This window comes from Anas acuta, chromosome 9 (assembly GCF_963932015.1).
Source record: "Anas acuta chromosome 9, bAnaAcu1.1, whole genome shotgun sequence".
In the NCBI taxonomy this organism is placed as follows: Eukaryota; Metazoa; Chordata; class Aves; order Anseriformes; family Anatidae; genus Anas; species Anas acuta.
The window spans coordinates 14,756,330-14,767,004 of NC_088987.1; the positions used below are offsets into that span (position 1 = coordinate 14,756,330).

A 10,675-nucleotide genomic window follows, 5' to 3' on the forward strand; every position below is an offset into this window, starting at 1 on the left:
TGTGGGCTCAGCAATGCTTCCACACCTCGTGCTGGAGCCCCAGCTTGCCTCTCCCAGTTTGTTCTGCTCCCAGCCCTGTTTGCCTGCTCCCCCACGAGGCTGCACTGCTGTGGATGCAGTGGGAATTGCCCAGCTTAGCAGTATGCTGACACTCCTGCAAGCTGAATTTGGAGAGAACGTGGTTTTATTCAGCTCATGGCCAAAGAAAACCTGATAACAGGTCTTGGGAGGAGAACTTGCCCTCCTCTCCTGCCTTTTAGAGTGAGTGCCGACAGCACGCCTGCAGGGAGGCACGCAGCACTTGGCGACTTGGCGTGGTGGTACTGCCAGTAACTATTTCTGTGGAACGGATTGTAGCAGCTTCATCGTGGCAGGACTTGGGAGGACGCACTGGGGGGCAGGAAGCAGCTTGCCTGCAGCTCTCGGCAGCATGGGGTCTGCAGGGGGCTCCCTGCGAATAACTCAGCCCTGCCACGGGGCTGGGCACCACCAAGGGGCTGGGGTGAGGCCTGGGACCACCCCACTTTGTGGGCAGGGGGCCTGTGTAGAAGCCTTCTATGCCCTCCTTGGTGCTGAGCAAGCTTCCAGCCCTGCACTTAGTTCCCCCCAGTAGCTCTGGCTTCAGCAGCAGTTTTGTGCCACTGGGGAGGATGCTCAGGATGCCCCGCGCGAAGCAGGGGTCCCCAACCCCGACACGCAGAGCTCCTCATCGTGCACATTTAATGGGTCACAAAGCAACAACCACAACACGGAACAGCTTCATGGGCAAACAACCCTGGCAGCCCAAGAGCATGCTGCTGGGGGCCATGCTGGCCTCCAGGGGGGTGCTTCACGTGCAGCCCGGGAACAGGGCAACAAGTGCCAGAGCTGGGAAGGAGCCGCCAAAGTGCAGCTTCCACGGGTAGGCATTGGGACGGGAAGATGCGCCCCAATCCCCCCTTGTCTTCTGGAAATCAAAGCCATGGGGAAAGGGGGAGCACCGGGAAGCAGCGGTGTGCTGGGTGAGCGCGTCTCCCTCCAAACACCGCGAAAAGCATGGGGATTTCAGAGGGCAAAGAGGCAGTCCTTAAAAAACAAACTAAAAAAAAAATCCCCGGCCGAAGTGTGGTGGGAAGGAGAAGCCTTTTACCCTGTGGTGGCTGCGTGTTCCCACCTCCCCTCCCCAGGGAGGGCCAGGTCGGGAGCTGGAGCTGTCAGCTCACGGAGTGACCGTGCTGCTGGGGCCACGAGCCCGAGCAGCTCCCTCCAGGCTGTGGCCGAGCCCACAGGCACCACTGCGGGTGCTCCTACCACCCGTGGTCACCCTGAAAAGCCTCTGTCCACTTGGAGGTGTCCATGAAGATGGAGGAGGAGCTGTGGAAGAGCCAGAGGCAGGGCAGCGAGCCTTCCCGCGTCCAGCGGTCCCTGGCGCAGTCGTACACCTCCATCTCCACCCGGTAGTCCCCATCCATGCCCTTCCAGTGGCCACCAGTGACGAAGAGCCGGTCGCCCAGCGGCACCATCCCGCCGTTCTCATGCAGCGTGTGCAGGAGCTGCACCTGCGACAGGGGCATGGGCAGGTTTGGGGTCGGTGAGCTTCGGGGTCCTGCCAGGCCCATAACTCACTCGTGGCTCTGCCTAATTTTTGGCAGCGTCCCCACATCATGCTCATGCAGAAGCAAGGGCTGGGATCCCGTGGGATGGGAGGCTTGGGGGTAGAGGCAGGACGGTGCTGGGCTGTGCATGCAGCAGCCCCACACACCCCATGGGAAGGTGGTGCTGGAAAAATAAGCATGGACTGCCTAAAATCAGAACGTGGTGTGAAGGCCGTGCCCCTGGAGCACCCGGTCGGTACCTTCTGCCAGATGTTTGCCTCCGGGTCATAGACGTGGACCTTCTTGGTGTTGTCCCCGATGAGGTAGATGAGCCCATGCAGGGTGGCACAGCGCGGGGCCGACAGGTACTTGGGGATGAAGGGGGACGTGATCACGCTCCACAGATCTGCAAGGAGCAGCCGGCAGCGTGCTGGGCGAGCGCACCCCCCCAAAAAAACCCACCCCCAGCCCCACGGCTCTTTACAGGAGCGTTGGAAAGGGCACGGAGCAGCCAGGCAGGCTGGCACCACGTGCCCCCCATCTGATCTGAGGCTCCCATGCCCTTGGGGCGGGCGCTCACCTCGCACGGGGTTGTAGCACTGCAGGGTGAGCGCGTTGTACTTGACGGCGCAGGAGCCCACGAGGTAGAGCTTGCCCAGGCAGCCGGTGGCGGCGAAGTTGCTGACGTACTTGAGGGCCGGGCTGATGGCGCACCAGCTCTGGTTGTAGGGGTCGTAGCGCTCCACCTCCACCACCTCCACCGTGGTCCCTGCGGGGCGGTGGGACACTGCAGCCCCCCGGGGCCACGCCACCAGCCCACCCGCCCGCCCCCCGGCAGCACCTTACCCCCGATGACGTAGATCTCGCCGTTGAGGACGGCGCTGGTGTGGTTCGTCCGGGCTCGCAGCATGGAGGCGATGGGTGTCCAGGCTCCGTCCTTGGGGCAGAAGCGCCAGGCCTGGGTTGTCGACCAGGTGTCATTCTGGGACCCCCGGGAGCCACCTGGAACAGGGCAGGGACACGGTTCAGGCTGGGCACACACCAAGAGCAGCCACCCCAGCACGTCCCTCGCCCGAAAGAGCGAGGAGAAGGCTTTGCTTGGTAAAAAGGGGTGGCCCAAGGCCTGTGCCTGCATCACAGCCCCATGGCTGGTCCCTGCGGAGATGCTGGACCCCCCCCCCCACCTCACCTACCTGTGACATAGACGTCGTTGTTCAGCGCCACCAGGGAGAAGCCCCACTTGTTGTAGTCAGGGAAGTCGGGCAGAGCGATCCATTGCCCTGAAACCCAGCAGAGCCCCGCTGTGAGCCCCGCTCACAGGCTGGGGACATCCCCCCCCCGGTCCCTCAGGGATGGGGGCAGCATCTCAGGGGTCACACCTTTCAACTCGCTCTATTTCATGCTTTCTCCCCAAAACATCCCTGTGTTGATGGATGGTTTGGGAGTGGGAATCCCCCCCCACTGTTTCTCTCCATCTCAGCCCAGTGGGAAGGAGCTGAACCCTCCACCCAGTCTGTCCCACAGCGGGGCCAGGGGGCAGCTTTGGGACACAATGGGGACAACCAACACGCCAGGGATGTGCATTCACCCCACGCATTCCTGCCACAGGCACTTACGGCTTTTAGGGTTGTAGAAGGCAAAGTTCCTGGGGGCAGCCGGCATTTCCAGCCCCCCTTCCTCATCCTCGCTCTCCTCCAGCACCCGGCCGCCCACCACCACCAGCACCTCCTCCAGCTTCTGCGGTGGGCTCTGCTTCTGCGGGGCGGTGGAGACCTCGCCACTGCTGACTGCAGCGCGGGACCGGGCCACGAGGGCCTTGCTGGCGGCTGAATCGCGGACGAGGGGCTCGGCAGCGAGCAGGTTCTGGAGGTACTGGTCTGGCAGCGAGACCAGGTGGGCCAGCTCCAGCAGCTCGGGCAGGAATTGGGCTCGGGGCCCCGGGTCGTGGCGCACCCAGCGCAGCACGGCCTCGGCCACGCTCTGCTCCTCCTGCACCTGCAGCTGCTCGTTGGAGAGGTAGACGGCCAGCCTCTCCTTGGAGAGCTGCAGGAACTCCTCCTGCTGAGACACGGCCTCAAAGTTCTCCTGCAAGAAAGACCAGGCCTTGGAGGACACCTCGGGGCAGCCGTGGCTCTCTGCGAACTCGCAGATACCTAGGCAGTTGGTGGCGTCCATCTGCTGCCGCAGGTAGCGGCTGCAGGCCTTCTGGATGGCGGGGAAGTGCAGCTGGCTGGACGTCCTCATCAGCCCCTCCACGTTGCCCTGGTTGATGGTCACCTTCCCCGTGTAGGCGAAGTCCAGCAGCGTCTCCAGGGCGGCCGGGTCCACCTCCTTCAGCTCCACGCGGGCCGCGATGCTCTCGGCGAAGTCCCCGGAGAACATGGCGTGGAAGTAGTGGCTGCAGAGGGCCAGGACGCCGCGGTGGCAGGGGAACTCCCTCCCCCCGGCCAGCAGCAGCACGTCCGACAGCTTGGGGTGGGAGCGCAGCCGCTGCAGCCCCTCCAGCACGCCCTGGGCGTGTGACGGCAGGCAGAAGTCGAAGTCATCCACGTTCCTCACCATGGCGCTGGGCTCGGCTGCCGAGGAGGCCGCGGGTCCCAGCTGGAGGAAGGAGCCCGGGCTGAGCGTGGCGAGGGCGTTCCTGCCGGGAGAAGGCGATGACTGACTGGTGCCTCCTTCCTGGCACAACCGCACCTTCTTGGCGGCGCCCCTGTGATTTACAGGCGTCAGCTGGGGCAGGAGAAGGGATTTCAGGAGCCCTGTGCTCCCCCCTCTGCTCGCAGCTCCCCGGCGGCTGCGTTCTCCCCACCCCGTGTCAGTGTCATGGGGCTGAGCTGCCCGGCTGGGGCTGCCACCAATTTTTCAGGGAGGGGAAGGAGAGCTGGGGGGGGGGGTGGTTTGGGGGCTGGGGTCACCTTGCTTCAGCTCAGAGCGTGGGGCATTCCCCTTGAGACCCTCTGCGATGCCCCCCTACAGTGCCTTGGGGGGGCACATGGTGACGAAACCCCCTTCCCAGTGCGGCTCAGCCCAAGCATCCAGCCCAGCCAGCAAGGCTTCGGTGCCCCTGGGTTTGGCCCCCTCCCCACCCACAGCCCCTCACCCCCCCCTCGGGTGGTGTTCAGCCCCCATCGGGGCTCAGCCCCGCAGCTGCCCTGCTCCTACCTGGGTTTGCCCCGCTGGGAGCGCGCGGTGTCCCATCCAGCTGCCCTCGCGGGGAGGGAAGTGGCCGGGGTTTGGGAGGGACACCCGGGGTGGTGGTGGGGGCTGAGCTGGGGGGGGTATTTTTAGCTGGCGTGGGGACATTGCTCTTCCCCAGCCAGCTGCTCTTAAAGGCACCGGCAGGGCAGAGCCCTCAGCCTGCCCGCCCCACAGCCTTGCGGCAGCACCCGGGGGTACGTGTGGGGAACACGTCCCTCCCCGGGCGAGCGGGACCACTGCGTGTGCGTAACGAGGGACAGGACACCCCCCAAACCCATTAGTCATCCCAACCTGCTGCCTTTCTCCCTCCCGGCTGGGGCTGGCTGTTAAATATAGGCTGTTATCTCACCCCGGAGGGCCGCACGCGCCCTGTTCCCCCCCCCCCCCCCCCCCGTGGGCGGCAGCTGATAAATCCCAGTGGCCGCCTGCCTGGCACCGAGGCCGCGGGGTGCCCCACGGGGTCTTGCCAGCACTGGAGCACTCAGGCTGGGACCAAAGGCTTCCTTCGTCACCCCAAAACTTCTCGAGCTCCTTGGGAAAGCCCTCCCGTCCACAGCGCTTGTTTCAAGACAAAACTGAACCGCTTTTATTTAAGCCCCCACGGGACAAAAGCCCTTCGCAAAGCGGGGAGGGCAGACGGGCATTGCTGGGGGGCACAGGGAGGTGGGAGGCGTCACTCCTCAAAGCTGAAGATCTCGGCCTCCTTCTCCTTCCAGAAGGCGAAGCTGCGGTCGATGCACCTGCAGATCTCCTCGCTGCTGTGGCCCATGGCCGGCCTGCGGGCGCCGGGCTGCGGGGGGCTCCCCCTGGCCATCCCCGGCAGCCAGGCTGAGCCCTTGGTGGTGCCGAAATACCTCGCCTTGATGTCCTCGAAGCTGTCCTTCCAGCTGCGCCGGCCAGCAGCGATTTCATCGGTGACGGCGCGGTGGAAGGCGCGCGCGGCCTCCCAGCCGTGCCGGCCCAGGTGGTCGAACACCTCGAAGCAGAGCAGGTGCCGGCCCCGGCGCTCCTCGGGGGCCAGGTCCTGCTCCAAGATGCGGAAGTAGCCCAGCATGAAGAGCTCGAGGGTGAGGCTGTCGTAGTCGGCCGGCGTCCCGTCAGCCCGCCGCACGAACTGCTCGGGGGACAGGGGGGCGCGGGGGCCGCCGGCGGGAGGTGGCGGTGGTGGCGGCGGCGGCGGGTGGGCGGCCGCGTCCCTCCAGCTGCCCAGGAGCTGCTGGATGGCGCTCCTCTGCCGCGACAGGCGGCCCACCCTGCTCAGCCCCTCCTCGGCCCCGGGAGCACCCGCCGCGTCCCGCTGGGCCTGCAGCGCCCGGCAGGCTGTGGCCCAGGAGTTGTGGCCACCAGCAGAGCGTTTCCAGTGGCTCAGGAAGAGCAGCACGATGCGCTCCTTGCGCAGCCCGGATGACTCCGACACCGGCGACCCGCTGCCGTCCGACAGCGCTTCCTCGCAGCTGATCCCCGAGTCGCTGGCGGCCTCCACCGCCCCGGGCTCGCTCTTCCCAGCGCTGCCACCACCGGGGTGCTCGAAGGCGCCGCGCAGGCTGCGGACGCTCACCCCGCACTGCCGGATCTCCCGCTGCGCCAGGCTGCCCGCTGGTGTCCGGGGGGCTGCAGGCAGCGGGGCGGGCAGCGGGGTGGGCACCGGGGTGGCGCGAGCCCCCTCGGCGTTGGCCAGCAGCGTAGCCAGGCTGCCCACCACGCCAGCCAGGCGGCCGCACCAGAGGGGCAGGGGCTGCCCCGGGGCAGGCGGGGGGCTGTGGACAGTGATGCTGAGCAGCGGGGAGGGCAGGAGGGCGCGCAGCTCCTGCGCCAGGCGCTGCAGCTCGCCCTGGTAGGCCTCGCCGCGCCGCCGCAGCCGCAGGCTCTCCACCGCCCACTCCAGCTGCTGCAGGTCCCCCTCCGTCAGCAGCTCCCCGAAAGGGCCCAGCACCGCCTCGTGGGATGGCGAGAAGCGCCAGGCACCCGGCTCCTGCGGCAGGAGGCCCGTCAGATGGTGGTGCTGGCAGGGCCCCGCCGCATCCCACCCCCAGCCCGGCGGTACCTGCTCGCACACCTCCACCTCGTCGGCCAGCCGGGCGCGCAGCCGGCGCACCATCACCTGCCGCTTCCACTCGGGGATGAGGCGGCCCCGCTCGTCGTGCGTGGGCACCAGGGTGTCCACATCCACGGGGTCTGGCACGGCAGCGCTGGGGGGGTCCTGCCAGGGCACAGGGTGGTCCCTGCAGGCTCTGAGCCAAGGGAAGGGGCAGAAATGGCAGCAGCGGGTGGTGGATGGAGCTGGCGACGTACCGGGTTGATGAAGGGCGCCGGGATCCTGGCCCGCTGCATGGGTTTGCGGAGCTTCAGCTCCGGCAGCGGTGACCTGCTGGGCTGCATCCCCCTCGGGGCCGGGTCACTGCTGGGAAGGGAGGCACGGGGACGCGCTGGGGGAGCGGGAGCAGGGCAGGGTGGGCTTCACATCTCTGCTCTGCTGGGGAGGCACGGGGAGGGGCAGGAGAAGCCATCCCCTGCCTGGCAGGGTGCGGGTAGGGAAGCATTTACAGACATTTCTTCTTTCTAGGGAAAAATGCTGGCAGGTAGGTGAGGAGAAGTGGGAAAAGCCGTGAAAACATCTGGCGGCGCAGCTCCTGGCAGCGTGGGGGCCCAGCAGCTCCCTCAGCTGCTGCTGTGGCACTGCCCCAGCCTGGGGACCCTGGCTCTGAGCCCAGGCCACGGGGCAAAGCCAGGATGTGCTGGTGCAGGGTGGTGCTGTGGGGAGAGCCCTTGTCCTGGAGAGGGCAACCAGCAGGAGGATTCATTCGCTGCTGAACCTAGAGGGGTGCAGAGAAGGGGAGATTTTCCCGGGGGAGTCGCAGTGCCTCTGTGTGTGTCCCCCACCACCACCGGGTGATCGCTGGATAGCGGTCCCAGCAGTGATGCCCAGCACATCACCCCTGGCAGGGCAGGCTTGCGAGGGCTCTTCCTAGACAAACACAGCCTTTCCCCAGGGGCAGACCTGCATTTTTGCACGTCCAGGGCACGGTTTGCAACCCAGCCTGACCCCTGGGCACAGCCAAGGCATGTGGGGGGGGTGAGGCCAACCCACCACACTCGGCAGGCACCCTGCCTCCAGCCGGGGCAGGGGAGGCTTCTCCTGGCCGCGTTCCCACCCCGCCGAGCCAGCACGGCCCCAACCACCGCAGACACTTTCCTGACCTGCTTGGGTGGGTGCCAGCGGGCGGCATTGCTCTGCTTGCCAAGCCGAGTCGAAACGCAGGGGAAGCGGCTGCCCCGGGGTGTGAAGGCTCTGGGTGGGGTGGAAATGAAGCATTATGTGTGAATTTGGGGGAGCTTAAACCACTTACTCAACATAAGGACCAAAGCAAACTGTTCTGACTTTTTCATGTTCCCCTTTTACTTTTTTTTTTTTTTTTTTTTTTTTTTCCCCACAGATAAAATGCTACCTGTAGCTCCAGCTGCAAAACCAGGTCATCCCAAACCACAGTCATGCACCAAAGTCATGTCATCCAAAACCATGACAAACCTGACATTTTTTTTTTCCTTTTAATGAAGAGTAAGGAGCTGCAGAGACCCAGCCCCCCCCCTTTTTCCTGGGGGACACAGGCAATGCCCATGTCACAGGGGACCCCTGCATCTACAGCCCCTTGGGGCCACCCCTGCCACTTCCCCTGCCCCCCCTGCCCGTCTGTCCCTTCTCCCAGGGGACGAACGCTCTGCTGGACGGATCCAGCACCTCCAAAAGGGATCAGAGAGCCCACCACACGTGGATTCACGCAGCTCACCGGCTGCCCGCTTACCTTGGAGCTCGCTGCCACAGGGTGCCACCGTGGGTGCTGCTCACAGGGCTGCACGCAGGAGACGGGGCTCAGCCGGGGGGGTTCGTCCCGGGGGCCCCAGGAGGCATGGAGCTGGGCGCTCGGTGCTGCCCGCACCTTGTGCCAGGCAAAAACCGAGCAACCGGATCCCGCTGCTGCTTGCTCGCAGCCCCCCGGTGTTATCTAAAAGCCTTTGAAAGGAAGGAGCCTCATTAGTGAAGCAAATGTGTCGGCCGGCACCGGCTGCCGGCCCGCCTCCCCCGCTGTGGCGGCCTTGGCGAGAGCCAAAGATGCGGCTGATACGGCGGCCTCGCTCGCTTCAGTAACGGGCTTCGGGGGGAACGGGACGCCATGGAGAAGGAAGAAATGCAGAACCTGGCGGTTACTGTCCTGCTGTAAGCCGCCACACTGCTCGGTGGCAGCTCGGGGTCAGGCAGGGATGATCCAGCCCCAGATAACGCCCAGCTGTGGCCGTGGGAGCCCCCCAAGGCCCTCAGCGGGAGGAGAGGCAGCGGGGCTGTGTCTGCCGTGTGCTCTGCCGTGCACAGCACAGCCCATGGCGCGTTAATATTTGATGGGGGCATCGGGTGGCAGCGCTGGGCCTGGTCCTGCCACATCCCCGGGGTGTCTCTGGACCAGCGAGGGGCCGTACGGGCTCCTGTGAGCACACAGCAACACCCACGGCCCCATCGCCCTGCTGGTGGTGGGCTGGGTGCTCTGCTCCATTCCTGTCACTGGAAACGGATATTTGGGGGATTGGGGGAGTATTTAGTAACACTAAATAAAGCCCGTGCTAATGAAGCCCATACCAGGGGCTGGCACCAGCAGGGAGGAGGCCTGGGCAGCAGGGCCCACGGCGCCGCCCGCCCGCCTGTTACTGATATTCAGCAGTGTTTGCGTTTCCTCACTCAACCTCCATCCATTATATATGGGCAGAGTGTATCAGCCCAGCTCAGTTACACGAGGGAAATTCAATCGAAGGGTTGGAATAAAATCAAGAAGCAGGAGATCAAAGCCTTCAAACGGTAACTGCCTGGTGAGGATCCATTACAGGGCCCGCCTCGTGCCCCCCCGGGGCCAGCCGATGCCCTGGGGACTGCGGCTCTGAGGGGACCACTGCTGCCGGCCCACCTTGATGGCCACCCAGACACCTACAAACACACACCCTTTGGCCAAATCTTTGACCCTGGGTGGTTCAGGAAGTGTTGTCTGAACACACAAAACTCCCCCACCACATTTTTTCTGTAACCTTATGAAAGCAGCATTATTGTTCTAAATCACGGATTTTTCTGTTTATATAATTCAAACACACTGTAAGGAAAGGTTTGATTGTGACATCTCAAGCTCCCTTCGACACCTGAAGGCAAACCCCCCGAGCCCAGCCTCCTGCAGCTGCTGGCACTGAGTCCCTTGGGACCTCCTGACTCCCAGCCCGACCTTCCCAGTGGCACCCAGACCTCTGACAGCTCAACGCCCACCCCATCCTTCCCCGTCCCTGAGGATACCTCTCACACTGCAGATATCTCTAGCTCTTGTCTCACCTCTGCTGGAGACCAGAAGCAGCTCTAGATCTGTCTCCCTCACTGCTGAGTGACCCGATAACATTTTATGATGGTCAAATGCTGAATCATGAATACCAAACTCAAAAAAATGGCTGAAATCAATCCCCACTACTTAAAGTTTCTCTTGCTGCTCATTGATTCAGGGTCTTAAGCCATACTCTTGTGATACTCTGCACCGAAGCCAGAGAAGGCCTGGTCCTTGCCTCCAAGACTGCCCCATCCCATGCAAACACAGCACAGCCCAACATCTTTTCAAGTCACCTGAGTGGCACCATCAGGAGCAGGTCCTGCAGCAGCTCTGTCCCACCACAAGAGGTGCTCCCTCGCTGAATTTCATCGGGCAGGAGCTGGAGTTCTCACAGCCAGTCCCCGTGATGCAAACCCATGACCCTGCCACATCTGCGTCACCATTCAGATGACAGCTGAAGGACCAGAAGGCTGAATCAGCAACCCCTTCAACCCCACAGCACACTAACACGCGTTAAAAAAGCCCTCTGTAGCCACTGCCAGAGCAGAGGGACGC

At 64.1% G+C, this 10,675-nt stretch overlaps 2 protein-coding genes across 4 annotated transcripts; both read right to left on the reverse strand.

Annotated features, from left to right (window-relative positions):
- Window positions 1-703: 703 nt before the first annotated feature.
- On the reverse strand, window positions 704-4,947 carry KLHL30 (kelch like family member 30). 2 transcript variants are annotated; one of them, XM_068691998.1, is made up of 7 exons: window positions 4,737-4,947; window positions 3,191-4,284; window positions 2,768-2,854; window positions 2,421-2,576; window positions 2,155-2,343; window positions 1,835-1,980; window positions 704-1,538 (listed from the first exon to the last, which is right to left on the reverse strand). In XM_068691998.1, exons 2-7 carry the CDS (start codon window positions 4,134-4,136, stop codon window positions 1,287-1,289), a joined length of 1,776 nt encoding a protein of 591 aa, XP_068548099.1. In that variant the 5' UTR covers window positions 4,137-4,284; window positions 4,737-4,947; the 3' UTR covers window positions 704-1,286. The 2 variants fall into 2 exon arrangements, with proteins under 2 accessions (XP_068548099.1, XP_068548098.1); XM_068691997.1 differs by having other exon boundaries at window positions 3,191-4,215; window positions 4,737-4,945.
- Window positions 4,948-5,221: 274 nt separating this feature from the next.
- On the reverse strand, window positions 5,222-10,623 carry ESPNL (espin like). Of its 2 annotated transcripts, XM_068692834.1 has the most exons (5): window positions 8,573-10,623; window positions 7,971-8,061; window positions 7,065-7,173; window positions 6,817-6,972; window positions 5,222-6,744 (listed from the first exon to the last, which is right to left on the reverse strand). In XM_068692834.1, the coding sequence occupies exons 2-5, from the start codon at window positions 7,997-7,999 to the stop codon at window positions 5,446-5,448; spliced, it is 1,593 nt and encodes a 530-aa protein (XP_068548935.1). In that variant the 5' UTR covers window positions 8,000-8,061; window positions 8,573-10,623; the 3' UTR covers window positions 5,222-5,445. The 2 variants fall into 2 exon arrangements, with proteins under 2 accessions (XP_068548935.1, XP_068548934.1); XM_068692833.1 differs by having other exon boundaries at window positions 5,222-6,972.
- Window positions 10,624-10,675: the final 52 nt, after the last annotated feature.